At 34.7% G+C, this 24,044-nt stretch overlaps 1 protein-coding gene across 1 annotated transcript; it reads right to left on the bottom strand.

Moving 5' to 3' along the window:
• Positions 1-735: 735 nt before the first annotated feature.
• LOC120163557 lies at positions 736-4,014 on the bottom strand. The gene is made up of 2 exons (XM_039173467.1): positions 3,799-4,014; positions 736-2,445 (listed from the first exon to the last, which is right to left on the bottom strand). Exons 1-2 carry the CDS (start codon positions 3,910-3,912, stop codon positions 736-738), a joined length of 1,824 nt encoding a protein of 607 aa, XP_039029398.1. The 5' UTR covers positions 3,913-4,014.
• Between the last annotated feature and the right edge of the window lie 20,030 nt (positions 4,015-24,044).

Genomic DNA, 24,044 nt, shown 5'->3' with positions numbered 1-24,044 from the left:
TAGCATCCACCATTATATAAGGTTACTAAAATAAGTAATACATTTTCCTAATTATTGTGCCCATGGTAGTTTTAATAACTTTTAAAAGTTCTCTTTTTAAAAGATTCAATGTTGAAATTTTAGAATCACTCTCAATTATTTAACGAGATAGATTATCAAATTCTTTAAACAGCTACCATTTAAATTCAGAACTACCAATTGTTCAATAAAATGAAGGCTGAATCTCTCAAATGACATTTAAAATTCAAATTATGATATTTTATAAAATAAATTCAAATTATGACATCGTGAATAAAACAAATTAGATTTAAAAGATTATATTAATAGGCTGATGGCTCATATACTAATAATTATAAAAAAAATAAAAACTGTTAAAGCTATTATGGATAATAATATTTTACATAAGTAGGCAAAAATATCAGAAAGAAAATGTAATACATATAGTAACAATATAAATATTCCTATAAGACCCTGCTTTTTAGTCACGAAGGACTCAAAAAACAGCCTTCATGAATTGCCAGTCATGCAACATGCCATCCCAAAGCCCAAAAATTATCTATAATTTGATTGAATGATTGCACCCTGTTGTTACCAAATTGTTTGTTTCCCAAAGCCTCGGCTAAGTTCATAAAATGATGTGTAGATCTCCAACTAAATGCTTACCGGTTTAGCTTACACCAGGCTGCATCATGGGGGAAAATGACCAATTCTTGGGCACACCGTCATCATTTCCAGCTACCTTCTCATTTGCCCACCAATCGGAACTAATGATGGGCTTGTTATGGGTATCGCATCCGTCGACATTGTCGAAATTGAAATTTTTAGATGACCCAGAGTGATGGTTCGGTTCTTGTGGTGCCGTGGCCCGCCTTCTGTATCAGCTGGAGGTCTTTCTGGTGTTTCGATGTATGTTTCACCAACACTACATTCGTAAGTTTCCACCAGCTTGGTAGCGTTTTCTTCTTTCTGCCTTGCTGCTTCATTCCATAGAGCTTCTGCTGCAGCTTCAGACGGCGTCGCTGTCTCGATTTCCACGCATACATCAACATTGTCAAACTTGAAATCTTTAGATGATCCGAGAGTGATGGATCGACTCTTATGGTGCTGTGGTCTGCCTTCCGTATCAGCTTGAGGTATTTCTGGTCTTTCAATGCACATTTCTACCATCTTAGTAGCATTTTCTTCTTGCTGTCTTTCTGCTTTATTCAGTAGAGATTCTGCTGCAGCTTCAGACAGTATCGCTGTCTCGGTTTCCACACATCCATCAACATAATCAAAATTGAAATCTTTAGATGACCCGAGAGTGATGGATCGGTTCTTATGGTGCCATGGTCTGCCTTCTGTATCAGCTGGAGCTTTTTCTGCTCTTTCGATGTATGTTTCACCAATACGACCTTCATAAGTTTCCACCAACTTGGTAGCGTTTTCTCCTTTCTGTTTTACAGTTGCATTCCGCAGAGATTCTGCCACAGCTTTGGATAGGGTTGCTGTCTCAACTTCCACACATCCATCAACGTTGTCAAAATTGAATTCTTTAGCTGACCCAAGAGTGATGGATCTGTTCTTATGGTATTGCGGTTTGCCTTCTCTATATGCTGGAACCTGATTGGTTTGGTTTTCTCTATCCAAACGTGGATGTGAAACAATCTCAGAGATCTGATGATCCAGTAGAAAACCACTGCGTATTGTGGATGTTGTACCATCTGGGGTTAAAGTGCCAGAACCATGATGTAATGCCCATTCACGGTTGGAAAGCGTATCAAGGTTAAAGAGCTTGGGAGGGTCACCCATTTGGAACTCAGGAAAGCGTAGACCAGCAGCAAAATCACCATCGGGGAAAGGAGATGAGGTGCCAGAACCAGAGATTCCTGAGCTTGGGGAGATCAGTTGGCCAACAGGGCTCCCGGGATGAAGGTGATAAGACTGAAATTCATAGTGGGATATTGGGAATCTCTGTCCAGCCTCTCCATAGTGGAGGTTGGGGCCGAGGAACCGGGCAAATGGCACCTCAGGCGAGGATTGTGTAGTCAAGTGCATTGACTCAGCAGGAGGAGTAAATGGAGCAGTTGAAGGTTCGGTGGGGAAGGCCGAGAAAACAGGTGGCGAGACTAACTGAGTTTCATGAGCATAAGGACCAACCGCAAAAATAGAAGAAGGACCTGGAGAGTACATGCTGACGGAAATAGAGGTGAGAGACACTAAACCAACTGGAGACCGTGCAGCAGAGGGGGGTTCAGATGGAAGGAAAGATGCAGGAGAAGAGGGTGGTGCAACAAAGGGAAGTGTAATGGTTGGTGCTTGGGTCGGATTTTGATTTTCAGCAGCAGGCACATTACCGCCAGAAGCACTTGTTTCAGGAACAAGAACAGCAGGCCCAATTCGCTTTTTCTGTTTGTAAGATCCAAAACACCAATATATACTCCACCAGCCACCCCATCTTCTCTTCTGAATGCCACCAAATTTATAATAAAATGGATTAATACAGGAAATGGCACCAAACGCTTATGTAGCAAATGGGAAATCAACTAATTGGCAATACAATTAATTACTAGAAAGCTTTTGTCCTGAAAAGACATAAAGACATATTACACCAATAACACAATCCATACTCATCCAAGCTTTACCGCAGTGTATCCATTAATGAAACATTGTAAAGCACAAATGCTCAAAACTTGTCGGATAATATTCTGCAAGTGTGCTTTCAACTGTTTGGTAGAAAGAGTATGAGCATGCAGCTCTTTTTTCAATTAGAAAGCTTTTAACCTAAAAGACCCCCCCAATTTAATCCCACAGTTTTACCATCTAAATTAAGGTCAAGAAGCAGATGCCCTTCCCAGTTCTTACCTATTGTTTTAGTATTTCCGAAGCTTTTCCTCGGTGATAAGAATTGGCTACTCTTCACCTAGACCTCCGGTACAAGGGAAATCATATTTGCATACAGAGCATAACAGTTTCTAGTATTTAGAAGGGCCGAGTATCAAACTTTAATTTGGATGTTGAAAATGGGATTCATCTGAGTTATTCAGTTAAGACGTACATAAGTTTCTAATTTCGCAACATTCCAATGTATATGAAGCCTTACAATTAACTCTTCCTACATTACAGACACAAAAAAGAAAACGATACAAACAAATTCAGAGACAACTCTCTTCAATTAACAACTACATCTAAACTCCAATTTGTATAATATTAGCTCTGCTTAACTCTTTTTTTTTTGTTTCTTTACTTCTGATCAAGGAGTCTAGGAACTTTTGCCAAATGAAAGTAATGCTAGAACCAAGAGGTAAAGATCATCTAATTCACTATATTTCTTTTCTGGGTAAATAAGGTACCAAATATTATAACAGATAAACCATATACTTTGATTAACACTGTTTCATCAACACAGACAATCCATAGAATCCAGAACCGCCAAGTACCAAAGGAAAAAAAAAAACAACTTATAAAAGCAAGAACTTAGATTTCTAAATCTAATCACAGGCAACAGTTAAAGACTCTTGATTCTGTAACAACTCAACCTTCGATAAATCTATGCCTAAAACAACATATTATTAAGCTAAAAGAAAGCAAAAATGAGATTATTGATGAAAGCTTCGTAATCACCATTCACCATAACGTGATTAAAATGGGAAAAAAATCAAATCGTGCAAACACAGATCACAAAATAAATATCAGAGAAGTTCAAAACATTTCCGAAAATCAACCTAATTGAATTGAACTCCATTAAAACAATCACAACAAAGAAAACTAAACGAGACAGAAAATTTTAAAAATATTTAAACAATTAAAACAAAAAACCTGAACCGTAGCTTGTGGAACACGATTCTCGGCAGAAACGATCGCGTTAGCGGCAGCATGTATGGTCTCCAACGTGTTATTCAGAACTCTAGATTCTCCATTTACGCTTCTCATTTCTACACCCCACCCCCCTTTTTTTCTCAAGAAAGAAACAGCTCAAAACTTGGTTCCCTCTGAAAATGTCAAATTTCCTCTAGAAAAAAACAAACAAACGAAAGAGAAAGGAAGTAAACTGTGATTTATAGAAGATGCTTCCGCGGTTAAATAAATAAATAAATAAATCATAAAACTCTTAAATCTAAAATCCTTCTTTTTATACTTATCATTATGTTGGAAAATTTAGTTATTTATTTATTTTGGTATGGAATATGAGGTCAAACACGGCGATTGACTTCGTTTTATCAAAATTTTATATAATTAACCGAAACCCCCCCGACATTATGCTAATGTTTTGTATTTTCCCTAACTTACCATTTTCATTATTTTTAAGGGTAAATTTCAAATTGCATCACTAAACTTTATACTCTCCCTTATTTTGCTCACTGAACTTTAAAATTTTTTAATTTCCTCACTGAATTTAATACATTGATTTTTTATTACTCCGCCGTTAAATAGTTAACGGTGTTAAAACGAAACCGTTTAAAAAAAACCAAAATTTTCACCAAAATAATGTCGTTTTGCATATATATAAAAGCCCATTTATAACGTCGTTAGTGAGGAAATGGCTGAGTGAGCAAAAAAATTCAATGTATTAAATTCGGTGATGAAATTGAAAAAAATTAAAGTACAACGAATGATATAAGAATGAGAGTAAATTTTAGTTACTAAATTTATAATATACCCTATTTTTAAAGTAAAAAATGTTTTATTTTTGTAAAATCATTATAATATTGTAGGATGATAAGGTGCACATGTAAAATATCATGAAGAATGGATAAAGGGATGACATGTTAGGACAATCATTTTTCTTAATTTTTTTTTATTTTTTTTATATTTTAAATTTTTTTATGTACTTTTGTTGATAATATGTTTTCACCCTACTTAAATTTTATAAGTTTGATGTACTCTAAAATTTTATAAATTCTCCATTAACACAAAATCTTGCGTTCATTCCTGCATATCATTACATAAATTTGATATATAAAAAATCTATTCACTTTTATAAAGAGTCACAAATTTAATATATAAAAAATCTATTCACTTTTATAAAGAGTCACGTTGAAAAAAATTGAGTTTGAGTCTACTTGTCACACCATCCGTAATAATGGACTTTCATAATACCATCAGTATCGTAACACTGTTCAAAGAGTCACATAATTTTTTTTTGAATTTGAGGATTATATTAAATGTAAAAATAATTCTAGAACCACTTAATTCTTTTTGAAAAATTTTAAAACCTCAAATATCATTAATTTTATAATTTATTTTATCTTCACCATTTGTTATTGTCGATATAATGAATGTGTTTTATTTTAAAATTTGTTGATAATCAATTATATCTAAATATGGTTAGAGGGTCATGAAGTGAGTCATTTAGATTTAACCTAATCAATTATAAGTAAATAAGACGAGACTTTGCTGAACAAATTAATTTAAAAAGTTAATTGAGGATTTCAAGAATATTTTAATTGAAGCAACTAAAAGGAAGAAGGATGATTGCTGTAATTAATTGACAATTAAAAGAATAGTATTTTGTCAAAGGTGTGCACGTGTGCTTCTTGGTAGCTTTCGTGCGCCTATACGCAGAAAAATAATTAAAAAATAAAATGGGTCCCATCTCTCCTCTGAAATTCTTCCCCCTTTACCCGCTCTTCGACCAACTCCCACCATCAATCTAATCGTTTTGTATGTTTCTACGTTTACGTATTTTAATTGTATTTAAACTTCTTTTACGAGTAACCAATCAAACTTTGCTAATTGAAACCCCCCTCGAGATATTTGAAGTTTAAAATTTAAGTTTTTATTTGTTTTTCAGATTTAATATAATTACAATTTAGATATATTTTAATTATTAATTTGATAATCTATTATAATAATTGATAACTATAGTTTTTATTAATGCATTTATAATAGTGATTCTAATTTCACTTCTTAAAAATATTAATTATTGTTTTATATTATTTTTTATCTATACAATAATATAATATAATTATTTTATATTATATGTTATGTGTTTAAAAATGTTGATGAAACATCTGTGAGTGGTCATCCCATTTTGGTTTGGGTGGAGAGTCGTAGTCGCTGGTGGTTGTTGGAGGAGGGAGAAAGAGGATTATCATGAGGAGGAAGAAGAAGGGTCGATCGGTTTTGGAAAATCCATTCCCTATTGTAATCTTGATTTGGGGTATTTATAGTGGCCCTTAATTGTGTTTCAGTTGTAAGGTCATCATGGCTAATTGTAGGCTGAATAGGCTAGGTAGAAATGTAGTTAGGCTTTGGATTTCATTATGGCATTTCACTGTCACAGGTCCAGTCTATTAGAAGTATTGTTTATGCGCAATAGTTGATCAAAGAAAAGTGTTTAACGGGGACTTAGGTTGATCGAAGATTTTGGTCAAGTGGAGAGGTTTCCATAGGCCATCTTCGAGGTTTAACTAATTGTCCTACCCTTATTCGATGGGAATATCATAAAGTGGCTCGACCTAAGATTTGTGGCAGTAGGTAAGATGGCCTTTTTGTGATCACATTGGATGTTTTCTGATTGGGGGAGAGATGGGTTATATCATCCATTATGAGTTCACCCATTCTAGGTTGGGTAGAGAGTTACAACCTTAGCGTGTGCGGAAGTAGGCCAATGGGGTTCATTGTATATCTGATGAAGGTACCTTTGATTCATCTGCTTGGATAAAGAACATCGATCATAGGTGAGTTGACAAGGAATGCACTCATTTTCTCATTGTTTTGTAGTGATAGTTGATCAGGGGACGTCCTAGCTCTTGTAGGATTGGTAGGTGTGTATGGATGTTTTTGATAATAAGGCGTGGGATTCTTTTATTTATAGGTGGCCCTAAGAGAGTGATTCACTACTTTTGGATGACCTTGAGTCGAATTATCAATAGTGCAAGGCCTTTATACACCTAATTGAAGAGGTGTCTAGGTGCTTATTTTATAAGGGAGTCAGGTTCTATTGGCGCATGTGTTGTAACACCCTAAATCCGATTGGGCCTAAAGTGACATATTGGGCTGTCGAGACAACTCCTAATTTTCAAAAAACTGTTACTTGCATTTCAAAACATACTAAATAGTTTCAAAATAAACAAACATGATAGTTATAAAAACATTCTATAAATTGAAGCTCTGTGACATATTATTTAAAATAATAAATAATATGAACTTAGAGTTCGATAAAACAAATACACGAGTAAGGTTTTATTAACACATATGCCCACTAAAGGTATAGTACAATACTCTGAGGAAGATGTTAGATGTCCTTGTGTGACGATGCTCCTTGAATTACTCAAGATAATAACATGTAAACTAAAAACATTCAAATGTTGAGCATACAATTCCCAACAGTATAATAGCTAATCTAGAACAACATTATGAGTCCCATAAACATAAGCATGCTGAAGACATGGTAATAAGCAGTAGGTACATGCATGATGTTAACCAAGTGCTACATATTTACAGTTTTACTATTCTATCACTAAAGTAGAAGTCTCATGTTTCCCTTAATCCTCTGCTACGGGTCTCGCCATGAGTACACCTTTATTGAGTCTCTACCAATACTAACTGTAACTTCTTTGCATTATCTAAATGATAAATTGACACTACTATACATTATCTGAATGCAACATTGACTTTGTTGTGCATTATCTATATGCAACACTGCTAGTATATGGTCTCACATAACCATGAAACACTAGTTAACTGAGAGAACCCTATGTCACATAGCATCAGCATAATTCCCACTAAGCTACTGAATAATCTCTTTGTCTCACATAACTATCAGGTAGATCATAGAGGGGGAACCCAATGTCACATAACATCGGTACAATTCTTGCTTAATTGAAACATTGTCTTAGTCTCACACAATCGTCAAGCCAATGTTTAAGGATATATGTTGTACTGAAGTAATGCAATTACCCATGCATATATGAGAGCCCAAAGGCCACACAACACTGACAACGCCTCACTAGGACAATTGATGTAGCCTAACTACACTCTAGTGTAGCTCGATATACTAAGTCAAGTCCTCTCTAGTTTCTATCTCACTCATTCTTTCATCTTGAACATTATGCGAAGGTTTATTAGTCTGTTATTTCTGATAGTTTATTAAGCTACTCTATTATGGACATTACCACTTAAATGATATTTTAGTCATTTCTATCTATAAAGAGGTCTTTATGCATTTCATGATATTATGACGATTACTATGTTTGTTGTTCATTGGTTGTACTACTAGCTAGCCTGATGTATGACTCAGATTCATTACTGAGTAGCAATACTATAGTCACTCTTATAGTACTTGTCTTCAATAACCCTTGAATTGGAGGGACAACTTATACGTTCTCGGTTCACTAATGTTCTCGGAGTACAAAATTTTTCTATTACATAATATGACTTACCTATCGTACCACTTGTCGGTATATTATTTGTAATGATCCTCATTCTTAATTATTCAAAATGTGATCGACTAAAGATACTTTGACGTATTACACTTTATATGGTTACTTTGGTTGTAACCCACTTCTACGACTATTTTCAGGCCCCTGGGTCATTTATGTCTCTCATGGACTAAGTTCCACCATTACGAACCATCCTTAACTCTTACGGGCCTTAATGGGGCCAAATCTGACCATCCAAAGTGGGTAGTATCGATAATCTACGTGCAATATTGATACCCTAAGGTCAAATATCGATACCCCCATGAGTATCTCTACTAAAAATGGCTTCTATTTGTTAAAAGTGGCCTAGTATTGTTACCAGGTACCCTCAGTATCAATACTATAGGGGCAGTATCGATACTGTCTATCTCAGTATATACTCCCTACTAGAAATGCCTAGATTTTGTCTCAGTTCATCCAGTATCAATATTGTTCATCTAGTATCGATAGTCGAACCAAAAAATGCCTTGCTTAAACTTGGAAACACCCAAAAATAATCTCAAAGGTCTTAGTTTGGTTCCTAATCACGTGCTAAATCTTTAGGAAGTTATTTACTGTCATAAAGTGTCATAAAAACACATGTTTTACATCAAATACAACATATAATCATAAAATCAAACATAAACTCTAAAATGCTCAAATGTAAAATATTAACAAATCTTCATGCTTATAAAAGCCTTTAACACCACAAAAAATTAGAAATAATATGTTTTACTTACTTCTAAACTCGCTCAGGAATTAATCCTACGTAGGCACCTCTGATTGTAGAGCTATATCTATAGTATCTTACCAATCGATAATATCACCCTCGAGTAAAACAACGACAAACTCTAACTTTCCCTCTGGGTAAGGTGAAGCTGTCTCAAAGTCCATCTCTCTCAACCACTGATCGATCAAAACTAGATCATCATCGCTTGAACCAAAGAAGTCGACTGTCTTATACTTTCTGATCTATCTAACGAGGACTCTATTGCACTAATGTACTATGGGCGGCTGGCTGTACAATCTACGCTCTATAAATAGTGTCCACTATAACTCTAAGGGTGAAAGTTAAACCTATGAATAAGGTTGTCTCTTAAATTAATATGCCTAACGTGACCCCATGATCCTCTGCTCTAGGTAAGAACTCATTGCTGATGCTATCAGCATAAAAGACATGGATTTCCATCCTATCCTTGAAACTACACTCGAATTTATTGGCCATCGCAAGTTTCTACAACATAAACAAAGCAATGAAGCACCATCAAGATTCCAGACTTATACAAGTAACCCTCAGTGCCTAGGGGCATGTAGTCACTAATACCTTACTATAAATGACCACTAGGTCCTAGGACCAACTCAACCTGACGCTATGATATCACTAAATGTAACACCCTAAGCCTAATTGGCCTAAAGTGTCACACTGGGCTACCAAGACAACCCCTAATTTCCGAAAACTATTCATTTTCATTTCAAAACATACTAAATGGTATCAAAATAAACATACATGACAATTATAAAACATTTTATAAATCGGAGCTCTATGACACATTGTTTAAAATAAATAAAAAATACGAACTTAGAAATCAATAAACCAAATACAAGAGTAAGATTCTTTGAATACATACGCCCACTAAAGCTACGATACAATACTCTTCGAGGAAGATGCTGGAAGTTCTATTGCGACAATGCTCCTCGAATTGCTCAAGCTAATAACATGCAAATAAAAAACATCCAAACATTAAGCTTACAAAGCCCAACAATATAATCATTAATCTAAAGTAGTATTATGAGTTTCATAAACATAAGAATGCTAAAAACATGGTACTAAAGAGTAGGTACATGTATGATCTTAACCAAGTACTACCTACTTCAAGTTTTATTGTTCTATAGCTGAAGTAAGAGTCTCATGCTTCCCTTAATCCTCTGCTAATGGCCTCTCTATGAGTACACCTTTATTGGGTTTCTACCCACACTGATTGTAACTACTTTCCATTATTTAAATGCGACATTAAAATTATTGTACATTAATTGAATGCAACATTGACTCTACTTTGCATTATCTGAATATAACACAGCTCGTATCTGGACTTACATATCCATTAGACACTAGTTAAAGGGAACTCTATTTCACATAACATTGGTACAATTCCCACTAAGCTGTTGAATGATCTTCTGGTCTCACATAGCCATCAAGTAGATTATGGACTGTCCTTTCAGATTGAGGGTGAAATGAAAGATTAACGCTTGGCTTACACTCATCACTCATTGGTAAGAGAAAAAAAATAACAAAGTTGAGGGACTATTAAATCATCAATGGTTCATAAGGAAAAAGACAAAAAAAGTTTTCACTCTTTTCAACCCCCATTCTCTAGCCAAAAATGAAAGTTATGAGATTCTAAACATAAAGGAAGTTACTGGAGAGATTAGGGATGAATTATAAAGCTCAAAGGACTCACCTTTAACTATGATACTTGGAGAAGAAATAAGAGAAGGAAATTAAGAGAAGAAGGGAAAGATATAAAAGTATCGTCTTTTAAAAATGAGACAATCGCACTATTGGTCTCTCATCACCTATCTACTATGCAAAAATCCTCTTTTTATGATCTTTTGGGCTCAATCCATCACAATTAAGCCCAACTTGGTCCAACGACTTTAATTATGAATTCCACGAGGTCCACAAATCTCTTGGGTAAACCTGAAACTACTAGCCTAGAATCTAGGGTGTTACATGGGTAGTGAAGGATCTATGTATCTTTGTCTACCCTTACTATGATTTTATACTTTGATAGGGTTATTTTTATGCTCCCAGGTATGCATCCTCGATGTTTGAAGTGCTCTCTTGGTCGGGGTGCTAGGATATGGTTATCGTTATGTCGATGTCAGAGGTAGCTAGGGATATTCTAATGTTATGGGGTAAACATCAGTGGTTGTGACCCTATTAAAGGCCCCAGTGAGACATCCTGATGGAGGTTTCACCACCGTTCTTTATTATAGAAGCTTATTTACACGAAGGCTCTTAGCACGTTGTATAAGGATATCACTAATGTCATTTAGGTTAGTCTTGGGTTAGAACGTGAAAGATCTCAATACTTAAGGCAAGGTTTCATCGGAGGAATGTGTATACTTCAATTTGATTATTAGCGAGAATCTTTATTTACGGTAGTACCCATTGAGAAACCTTAGTGCTATGATTTGAGGGATGGTACTTTCGTCTTATTCGAGCATTAGGGCTTTTTTGTGCTAAAGCTCTTTGACAGTTCCCTATTAAACAATAAATATTTGTGTCTACTGTGGATATATGTTAACTTTCTTTGAAGGCGACTCTAAGTGGTGTTACTTCAGTAACCTTAGAGGTTGGGAGTACCAGCTCTTAGTAGTGAATGAGTGGTTACAGAGATTAAGCTACTTTGGGAGTAGTGGTGGGTTGAAGTCTTCATATATTGTGTATCTTAGTTGGGTATCTCAACACTATATTTAGGTGGAGATGTTCTTGTTTAGGCTTGGTCATAAGGGTTTTTGGTGTAGAGTTCCTCTATGTTTTAGCGAAAACATTAATCAAAAGACAATTCATTGTAGAAGGAGTACAACCTCTTGACTCTTGTAGAAATTCAATTGTCGAGTGTCTTTACCCCTAGAAGGAATCAATGACTTTGCTTGGGATGTATCGAGGTAAGTTGTACCTTCACACTTGAAGATGCGAAGGAGTGATCAGTTTCCCCAATAAAATTACGAGTAAAGGCCCCTGTATGCCATAGTGTTCAATAGTGGGCATCACTATTAAGCTTGAGTAGGGGCGCTTTGATCTTATGTTGAGGTGGGAGATTCCCCATATAGAGTTCTTTATGCAAAGCATGCGTCACAAGGTGAAGGTTTCTTTGCCTGAGGTTGTTTAATGTTTGTACAAAGTCAAGAGTTGGAAGCTTCCTCTTGATCCCTTTATGTAGAGGGATATAATTAAAGGTGTTCAAAAATATTTGATCCAAACAATTCAACCTGACTACCTATTTAAAATTATTAGATAATTATAATGAAAATACTCGAATTTATGGGTCGGTACCCAACCTATTTTTTTAAGGTTTTTGAGTAGATTTGGGTCGCAAAATCTCTTTTAATTGGGTATCTAACTTCTCGGTACCCGATTTCTTTTTTATTTAATTTTTATATTATTTTACTAATATTAAACAAATTCTCCTCATTTTACGTTTCTCCTAAATCTTAATCCCAATTGCAAATTGTAATCCCGAATTCCCTCCTACAAGCTCGCATCTCTCTCACAGTCACAGACACAATCTCATCGGTCAGGTGATCACTCATTGCTTTATTGTTGCCTTGTTGGTCCATCTTTATTCTCTCTCACCATCACTTACAAGTAGTTCAGAGGTTCATAGCCAGTCAATTCCGTCTTTTGATAGATATGTTGCATATGCAAGAATAATAAAGATATGCAGAACAGTTTAATCTTCCCAATTCTCTCACTTTTAGTCATACACATATAATGGATTTTCAATTTCCTATTTATGCGTGTAAATTCTTAGTGACAACAATTCTTACTAGTAACCAATTAATGATTTTTCATTGACAATTCTTAGTGGAAACAATTAATGGTTTTTTTTATCTTTCATTAGCAAGCCTGTTATGTCTTTTAAGTAATTACTTATGTAGATTTGGATTAAAATAATTTTTTATTTGTTTATTGTAAAATTTCTCAAATAATGGTGTTAATTTGTTTTCTCATATAATTCGTACACAAGATTATTTCATAAAATGGGTATTGTTATAGTACATGGTTGGAGACGCATCCTACTTCGGGCGACACAATCGAGAAGCCATAAAAGCAGTGTGTCTTCAACGTTCACGAGGGAGAAGCCATGACTGCAATGTGTCTCCTCATCCACTGACAACCAGCATGCATGCCTGCTTGCATTATTGGTCCTCGATTTGATCAGTGCGTTAATTGATCAAAAATACATACATTTCATTTTTCGTGTGGAGAATGCACGATAACTCTGGAGGACGTGGTCATGCAACTCGACGTCCCAACAAATGGGATGCTAGTGGTGCGGATAAATGATTACAATGTGGATCAACTTTGCAATGAGTTTCTCGGGATGGCGTAAGAAAAACCAGATTTAAAACGATGGCATTTGAGGCTATCATGGTTGAAGAATCAGTTTAAGCTGGAAAGAAATAGTATCGAACAATAAATTTTATATGCAACTCGATATATATTGCAATAAATTGGGGAAGCTTTGATGTCGAATAAATTTGGTAATCTAATTCACACACATTATCTCTGATTTTTGAGAAATTTTGAGAATACTCATCAATATAATTGAGGATCGATGATATTGATATTCTTGTATCGTGAGATGTGCAAGAAGTCATTAATTATAAATAATATTAATACAATCAAAATCAATGGATGTATGATGTTGCTACAATCATGAGGTTGACATAGACTTCCATTTTTAGCATTGATTAGTCGAACTATGGTTGAGTTTCCTCTGACCAGAAGGTAATATTTCTATTTTGATTTAAAATATTAATTAGAATTTTTTGATTTTGATTAAAAATAATTAAAGAATATTTGTTGGTTGATATACATATAGAGGCATAAAATAGAAAAACGAGTTTGGTGCATAATAAAAGAATTTAGGTTGATTAGCGACATTAAAAGCAAAAATAAGATACATGTTATTTATATACTTTGATGAATTGATTTTTTAAAGTAACTTTATATAATTTTACCTAATTAAATTAAATTAAATTAAATTTTATTTTTTATATATATAATTTCGTCTTTATATAAATTTTAATTTTATAGTTTATTTGGAAGCTATACATAGATGAAGAAATTATTACATGTATGGCGCAAGATGTTTGAGATGGTTGTCAATATTGGTGTGCCGTTACACCGTTAATCTTTTTTGCTTTTGTTGAGTTTCAATTTGTGGATAGAGTGTTGAGGCAGTTCGGCTTCCACCAACATATTCTGCAGATTTCATAAGATCATGACGACCTCCATTAATTAGATTGACGGGGTAAGGACAATGTGAATTGGGTTGAAAAGTATGAAGAGTACATTAATGTTTGGAGCAACAGGGTTTCATACTTGCCAACTATTACTCCCATTCAAGATGATGTCTTTCATTTTCGGACTTTGACTTACCTTAACTATTAATGGGATAATGAAAAGTTGTACTTGACAATGATCAAAGAAAGGAAATAATTTCTACAATATAAGAAACAATTTGGTAAAGACAAAATCTTTACCGAGTGGGAGTGAGAGTTCATCTCAAACACCTATGGATAATAGCACAACACAATCTTTAAGCGATGCGGGATCATTTCATCAAACTTTTGATGATTCTGCTGTTGCGACATATATACCCGAGTTTATGTATCCTCAGTCACACATATACTCTCTCATGTTTGGATCAACGTATGACTATGATTTGATAACATGACATCTATGATGCCAAGTACGACTATTTGTCATTCTACGTTTCCACCGGAGATAGGAGAGTAGAGTAGTGGAAAAATTATCGAATCATATGCACCCAGTGAATAAGGATGATGGCTACCAAACTTCTGAGTAACCACAACAACCACAACGCAATCGACGTGAGCCTCGACATTATCATTCCACAACACCCCAACACTGACAAGAATTGTAAACAATTCAATGTTTTTTTTGTATAAAATTTAATGTTAAATAAAATGTTATTTATTCAAATGATGGTTTAATTCCGTTTAATTCATGTATGTGATTTTTTATTTAATTTCGTTTAATTCATGTATGTAATTTTTGTTTAATAAATTTCAAATCAAATAGTAAAACCAAACATTCATTCATTCAAATAAAATGTGGAAATCTATCACATTAAAAAATAAATAGGAAAAATCAAACATTCATTCATTCAAATTGAAATAAAAAGAAATTCAAATATTTGTTCAAATACAAATACAAATACAAATATGATTATTAAGATTTATATCTTTGTAGATTTAGACACTTTTTTAATGACCTTCACCCCTACATAATTCACATCTCTTCTATTGACCTTTCTATCTAATGTGGAAATCCTAATTGGTATGGATACGAGTGGACTCAGGTCGACCCTTTGGACTTCTACAAAGCATTAGATTTGGCAGCAATTCATCATGATCCTTTTTTGGCTAACATGATTCATTTGGGATATGTTTGAACTCATAGTTGTAGGCATTTAATATCCTCTGAAGGTGAAAGAACTCATCAATGCGCGCTTATACCAGCATGTGTACATACAACGAATACATGAGCACATGGATATGTCTATGCCTAAAAGATACCATAACTAGACCATCTGTGTTATAAATCAATTCTAAATATTTGACATTATCCTTATTCGTTCCGATGTATGCATGTCACAAAAAAGTATGTTTAATTCAGTCAGATTTATGAACAAGCATTGAGGTTACCAATCACTTATTTTCTTTCATTGCTTCCACCATTATAGGAGCCCAAATTTGCCTCTATTTACGAGACACTCAGTCTCTTTCCCTTTATCATATCGAATCATAGCCAACATATAGTACGTCTCTTTGACACACTCGCTATTAGGAGATGAAGTATACCTTTTGATAATGAATTGATGTCCTTAGCAAGGTTTTTTTAGGTTTCCATATCATTGACCACCATTTTATGCTTACGACCATTTTTTCTACAAGATTTTTGAAGCCCACTTCCAAACAAGCTCATCATAAAACACCTTTAAATTCTCCAACATTTATCAAAATTTGGTTGGTGTAGTTCATATCATGTTTCTTAATATATATTGTCTTAAACATATATTAAAAGACACATAAATAGATACAAACATGTTGAATATAAAACTTAACATGCTTACAATCTCGCCAGGAATGCAGGCGTTATGAAACTTACTGATACTATTCTTACCAATATGACATATATAAAATTTGGGATATGCATGCAGAGGTATCTAACAACTTCTGGGTTGTTTAATTACTGCCAAAATACATTTTACTTAATTGGATATCAAGCAAACTCCATCTTCTCGAATGACATATTGTCGTAGATTGGTAAAAAAGAAATTCTAAGTCTTTGTTGTCTATTCAACAATGGAGAATGCAATTGAGAAGATATTTCATCGACCATCTTGCGTAATTGCTATCCATATTTGTTAGGTATGATAGAATATCTTTTCTTTGTAAGGAAAGTCTTATAGTGGGGGTTACGATTATGTGGGTTAGGGGTGCGGGGGTGTGCCATCGCGGTACGGTACAGGGTTATTTTTGTAAATATGTACCAGAGTTTATTTATTATAAAAGGGTATGTAACCTAAACCTATGAGACATTGAATTGAATAAAAATTCTAGCACCGCCTAGGGCATCGAGGACGTAAGCACATTGATAAACCTCATTAAAATTCTTGTGTTTTTTCTATTTTTTTACCCGATTATTCAATAATTGGTATCAGATGTCAGGAACAAAATTCGAAGTTTCGAAATTCGATGGTCAGGGTAACTTCATATTATGGCAAACAAGGGTGAAGGATCTGTTCGCGCAGCAAGGGATCCTGAAGGCTTTGCAACCTACAAAGCCGTCGTCGATGGAGGAGGAAGATTGGGAAAAATTGCAGCAGTAGGCGGGAGGAACCATACGATTATGTTTGGCGGATGAGGTCATGTATCACTTCATGCATCTGTCATCTCCAGATGAAATTTGGAAGAAGTTGGAATGTCAGTTTATGTCTAAATCCTTAATGACTAAACTGTATCTAAAGTAGTGGATGTATGGGCTGAAGATGTAGGATGATCATGATTTGACGCCACACGTGAATGTCTTTAATCAAATCGTTTTTGATTTGGCTTGGCTTGATGTGAAAATCGAGGATGAAAACAAAGCGATGATTCTGTTGTGTTCGTTGCCTCCCTTTACGAACACATGGTGACTACTCATACATGTGGAAAAGAGACTATCAAAGTTGAGGAGATTACTGCTGCCTTGTTGGCTCACAACCAGCAGAAGCAAATACAGGGGAAAGCTCCCAAGCTGATAACTTATATGTCAAGGGTAATCGAGATCGTGAACAGAAGCAGAAGAAGACAATTCACTGTTACAAGTGCAGGGAGGCGGGACATATGAAGCGAGACTGTCCAAAGTTAAAAAAATAGACTGATGAGAAGTGTGATGTCTCATCCAAGTCTGTGAAAGTGGTCGAGGATGAAAGTTCTGATTGCAGTGAGGGTGATATGCTCTCTATTTCAATGACACAATTGACATATACCTGGATTCTTGATTCCGGATGTTCTTATCACATCATGCCAAATAGGGAATGGTTTTTGACATACAATCGGTTAATTTTGGGATCGATGTTGCAATATTGTTGGTATTTGTGATGTCAGAATTAAGATGTATGATGGTTCTGTTCGAACGTTGAGTAGTGTTTGGTATATCCCAGATTTGAAGAATAATTTGATTTATTTTGGGCACTTTGCACAATAATGGTTTTATCCCTAAGGCTGATGAGGATAGGGAAACCATTCGGATTGTTAAAAGAGCTTTGACTATGACGAAAGGAAAGATTATTGCAGGGAATATTTACAAATTGTTAGGGAGTACCGTTGTAGCTGGAGTTCATTATGTTGAGTCCTGTGATGATACTACCAAACTGTGACATATGCGTCTTGCTCATCTTAGTGAACGTGGTATGGCTGAATTACATAAAAGAAATTTGTTGCACGGTGTTAAAAGTTATAAGCTCAATTTTTGCAAGTATTGTGTTCTTCGTAAACAGACTAAAGTTTGTTTCAAGACTGCGAAGCACACAACTGATGGGATTCTTGATGATGTGCATTCTGATGTATGGGGGCCTTCCACGACATAGTCTTTAGGTGGATCTAGGTATTATGTTACTTTATTGAAGATTTTTCACGGAAAGTTTGGGTGTATTTTTTGAAACAGAAGTCTGACGTTTTTGAGAAGTTCAAGCTGTGGAGACCTGAGGTAGAAAACCAAACAAGATGAAAAATCAAGTGTTTACGGTCTGATAATGGTACAAAGTACACAGATTCGCAATTTCTACACTTCTGTAAGGAGCATGGGATTAAGAGGCATTTTATAGTGTGCAAGACACCACAATAGAATAGTGTTACGAAACAGATGAACAAGTCATTGAACGAAAGAGCCAGATGTTTACGGTTGAATGCGGGGCTTCCCCAACACTTCTGGGCTAAGGCTGTTAACATGGCGTGCTATCTTATCAATAGATCACCAAGGGCATCATTGGCTGGGAAAGTTGCAGAAAAGGTATGGACTGGTCATGATATTACTTTTGATCACTTACGGATTTTTGGTTGTCCTTCTTATGTGCATGTACCTGCTGATGAGTGATCCAAACTTGATGCAAAATCGAAGGAGTGCATTTTTCTGGGTTACAAGAAAGGTTTCAATGGATTCAAGTTTTGGGATCCAGTTGCGAAGAAAATTGTGATCAGTAGAGATGTTGTTTTTGATGACCAACCCATGTTGCAGCAGAAGAAAGACACGACAGTGGTGGATTTCGAGCAGTTTCCAGTTGAGAAAATAGAAAATTCTTAACTGACTTCTGGTGGTTCCGCTACGGATAATTTGTAGGATTATAGTCTCGCCAGAGATAGGGTGAGACAGACGAATTTAAAGCCGTCGAACAGATTGGGTTTTGAAGACTTGGTCTCTTTTCACTTACTGTTACCAATGATGATCCGGTTACTTTTCATGACGTTGTTACTAATTATAAAAATGACATGTGGATGTGTGCCATGGTTGAGGAGATGGAGTTTTTGAATCATAATCGCACATTGAAGTTAGTTCGTCTTCCTGAGGGGAAGAAGGCGATTGGTTGCAAATGGGTGTGTAAGAAGAAACCAATAGTAATAGAAAAAGAGGGGGAGAAGTTCAAGGCTCGTTTGGTAGCAAGGGTTTTTAATAGCAGAAAAGAGTTGATTATGATGAAATTTTCTCTCCTGTGGTCAGGCACACTTCAATCCGAACAGTACTTGCATTGGTGGCTAGTTGAGATTTGCATTTAGAGCAGATGGATGTTAAAACTGCTTTTTTGCATGGTGATTTAGAGGAGCAGATCTACATGCAGTAGCCTGAAGGTTTCACTCAACCTGAAAATGAGCATTTAGTTTACAGATTGAAGAAATCTTTGTATGGGTTGAAATAGTCTCCGAGACAGTGGTACAAATGGTTTGACTCCTATATGATCAAGATTAGCTTCAAGCGATGTGAGTATGATTGTTGTGTCTATGTTAAGAGCCTTGATGATGGTTTATTTGATTTTTCTGGTACTGTATGTTGATGATATGTTAATTGCTTCGAAGAACATAGATAATGTTATCGGTTTGAAAACTTTATTGAGTCAGGAATTTGATATGAAAGATTTAGGTGCTGCAAAGAAAATTCTTGGAATGAAAATTTGCAGGGAAAGAGACTCAAGGAAACTATGGCTATCTCAACGGGGTTATGTTAAGAAAATACTAGAAAGATTTACGATGAGTAGTGTAAAACCAGTTAGCACTCCATTGGTGAATCACTTTAAGCTCTCATCAGAACAGTGCCCTAAGACAAATAAGGAAGCTGAAGATATGTCAAAGGTTCCATATTCTAATGTTGTTGACTGCTTGATGTATGCAATGGTATGTACACGTCCTGATTTAGCTCATGCTGTTAGTCAAGTTTGTAAGTACATGTCTAAACTTGGTAAGCAACATTGGGAAACAGTTAAGTGGATCTGTAGTACTTAAAGGGTACTGTGGAACATGTAATTGTTTTTTGGCCATCAGCGGGATACTCCTTTGGTTATAGGATATGTGGATTCAGACTATGCGGGTGATTTGAATAATAGAAGATCTACAACAGGGTATGTCTTTACTCTTGGTGGAGGGCCTATTTATTGGAAGTCTACTATTCAATCTATTGTGGCATTATCTACAAGTGAAACTGAATACATGGCAGTGGCTGAAGCTGCAAAAGAAGCTTTATGGCTTACTGGTTTAGTGAAGGAGTTGGGTGTTCAGCAAGGTGGAGTTCAGTTGTTTTGTGACAATCAAAGTACCATTCACTTGACTAAGAATCAGGTATATCGTGCTAGAACTAAGCATATTGATGTAAGGTTTCACAAGATCAGAGAGTTGGTTGCATCTAGAGAGATTTTGTTTCAGAAGGTACATACTGATGAGAATACCACTGATATGTCACCAAGTCAGTTACGATAGACAAGTTCATGCATTTCTTGGACTTGTTGAATGTTTCGAGTTGTTAAAGAAGTAAGGTAACCCAACCCACATTGAATGTTTCCTAAGGGGCAGAATATTCGCCAAGGTGGAGATTTGTTAGGTATGACGGGATATCTTTTCTTTGTAAGGAAAGTCTTGTAGTGAGGGTTACGATTATGTGGGTTGGGGGTACAGGGGTTGCGCCGTTGTGGTACGGTACAAGGTTATTTTTGTAAATATGTACCAGGGTTTATTTATTATAAAAGGAGATGTAACCTAAACCTATGAGACATTGAATTGAATAAAAATTCTAGCACCATCTAGGGCACCGAGGATGTAAGCACATTGTTAAACCTCGTTAAAGTTCTTGTGTTCTTTCTATTTTCTTTACCCGATTATTCAACAATATTATATGTTTATATTGACCATACAACCACGTACTATCTAATTGGATTATACATTTGCAAAATGGAAATCCTTCTATGTATGATTTGAATGCCCAAAAGAGTTTATGAAATATATTATTCCCTAGAACAAGTTGACCTTCCTCTTTGTATGAAGGAATGATTTAAGACTTCACTATGGTTTCTGGGATGAATCGTTTCATTACTTGTAACAAATATGGTAGCTCATTGTACGATGTATCCCAATCTACATACATCAACTTCATTGCCTTATGATTTGCATTCCCAACATTGTCATATTTTATATGGTATTCCAATCGGCTTTGAATAGATGCATGTAACACCGAGCAAGGGATCCTTGAATTTTTCAACCAATATCTTCACATATTGACATATTACATCAGAGTCCAACAATCGATGGTCTTGTTCGATAGAGTTTCATAAATATGTGTGAGGATCATTGTACCTTTTAATAACCCAAGCATCTTGCCTTCGAATTTTTGATACTCTCATCTTCCACTTGCACACTAGGCCATATTTAACACACTTCGTATATATAATTTTTTGGTTGGACTATGAAGCATGTATATCAACATGACCTTTGATGAAATACTCTTTAGTCGCCAACATAACTTATTTTTTCCTCTAAATTGCATCATAACTAATAATTCTCCTGAGTTTTTGAATTATTCACTCATGTGGTATGGAGTTAAATGTGACATGTATGAGAATTCAGGTGCCCTCATAGCATCATAATCTATCTCGTACATGTGAGGGATAGGTTGATACAACGTCGAAACTTCATCAGTTGCCAAATTAGGTGCACCACCATCGTAGAAATTGTCTTCGTAAACCAAATTGGATTCCTCAATTTCTTCATCTTTGCTGGAATCATCATACATTTCTTCCCAATGATTTTTAACATCAACATCAACAATCAATTCCGAATGATGTATGTTTCTTGCCCCATACTCTACTACTATGAATGTCCCACTGAAATTATTTCCATTTTCCAATAGCATCATAAAATGTTTATCGACATGCATGTCGAGTCCTCAAACTCACTTCCGAAAGCCATTTCAGATGAATTTCCAGTCATATTTCTTGATGACCCAGAAACATCAGATATCTTACATACCTTAAAAAATAACTCAATAACTACAATATTTATTGACTCATGTAATCCAGTCGTGGTTCTAATATCACCATCTTCTTCAAGTGGTAATACAACATATCTAACTGGATTGAGACATACAATAAACCTATACCTCAAACCATCATTTGTAGCTCAAATTGTCCTTTTTATCATTTGCTTCATTTCTACAAATATGATGTCCTTTTTAAACATTATATTTATAGATCTTTCAAACTGAAAAACAACTTCAATCTCATTTCCCATAATATGTCCATTATAATTGAAAATCATGAAAAACGTTGATACTCATTTTCTCTACAAATTAAAAATTTATATTTAGAACAAAAAATATAGGTACATATACTATGATCATAACAGGATAACAATAAATCGTAAAATGATATTATAAAACAAAAAATATTAAAAAATATTATAAAAAATAATATTAACATAACAGTAAATGTAAAATACTACTACAAATAACTACAAATATTATAAAAGGGTCCCAATATAACAATAAATCATAAAATACTTCAAAAAAGATTTCTTCGCACTTAACTGTTTCTTCCAACAATTTGATTTGAAAAAAAAATCATTTGATCAATCTTTTGTCTACAAAAATTGAACATATTAAATAAATAATATTTAATAGAATAATACGAGACAAAATATGAAAAATTAAATAAATTTAAATGAATTTACACACCAAATTCTTTAATATGCCCCCTCTATCAGTCTTCTTTGCAAATGCTCCATCTATCAATTGGTCCATCTTTTAATCTTCCGTGGTGCATTGTGTCTTCCATAGCATAGCTCTCACACGTAAGCTACTAAAGAATTGATTCTCGTAGCTACTGCGAACCTATATAGGTATTTCTCATGTAACCCATACCTTGTCGAACAACTTTAACAAAAAACCAGCTATATTTGACAAGTTGATCCCCATGCATCGCCTCGACCCATCCCTATGGCGTCTGCCTATCTGAAGAAATAACCCTTCTCATGAATTCTTTTATGATTTTTTCAGATACATTATTTGAAAATGTTTGCATTTGTTTATTTGTTTTTCTTATGATTTTTCATTTTATTTGTAATCCCTTATTGAAATTTAGATTTTATTATTCGTTTACTTGTCATTTCGTCTTTTTCATTTAAATAAGAAGGAAAGTTTGCTTATTTATTTTCATTTGATTTTTCACTGTGTTATGAGGGTTTCTTTTGAATTTTAAGGCTATATATTCATCCTTAGAGTTATGAGTTATAATTGTGACTGAGCCATTGCAATATTTTTAAACTAAATTAGTATAACAACATTTGTTTATGTACTTTTTTTTCTAGTAAAGAATATAGATTTGATCTATTATAAATGAAGAAGAAATAACAATGAAAATGCTTGGAACTTTGCCAAAATAGCCACGTACCTGTGATGCATGGAATGTACTAGCTTTGATGTGTATAATTCTTGTGCAGAAGGATTTTATGTGCAAGATTTTTTTTATTTCTAGTAAATTATGTAACTAATAAATAATATAACATGATTTTTATGCGCCGTTTTTTTCCAGGTTGTGCAGTAGAATTTTGTACTTGATATAACATTTTTTTAGATTATGTCAAATAACATAGTAAAACAATGACGATTTAAGTAATTGAGGGTGATAAACATCATGTTCCATGCATATATTGTTCTCAAAAGATATCTTGTGCATATAATAATGGAACTAACATTACGAAGTGTCACGCTAGCCAATGTAAGAAAACCCTTTTAATGTAGATACAAAACAATCTTAGATTTTGGTCTAAGATAAGGTGCAACGCTGATAAGACTATTGAAACTCATAGTGTTCCTAGAATATG

Source organism: Hibiscus syriacus, unplaced genomic scaffold, assembly GCF_006381635.1.
Source record: "Hibiscus syriacus cultivar Baekdansim isolate YM2019G1 unplaced genomic scaffold, ASM638163v2 tig00111463_pilon, whole genome shotgun sequence".
NCBI lineage: Eukaryota > Viridiplantae > Streptophyta > Magnoliopsida > Malvales > Malvaceae > Hibiscus > Hibiscus syriacus.
This window is presented reverse-complemented; position numbering and strand designations above follow the sequence as displayed.

Excerpts from the sequence above, each read along its gene's own strand:
- LOC120163557 (XM_039173467.1), bottom strand. The coding sequence starts at position 3,912 with ATGAGAAGCGTAAATGGAGAATCTAGAGTTCTGAATAACACGTTGGAG. Across the intron at positions 2,446-3,798 it reads TTCCACAAGCTACGGTTCAG|AAGAGAAGATGGGGTGGCTG; the intron begins GTTTTTTGTTTT and ends GGTGGCATTCAG.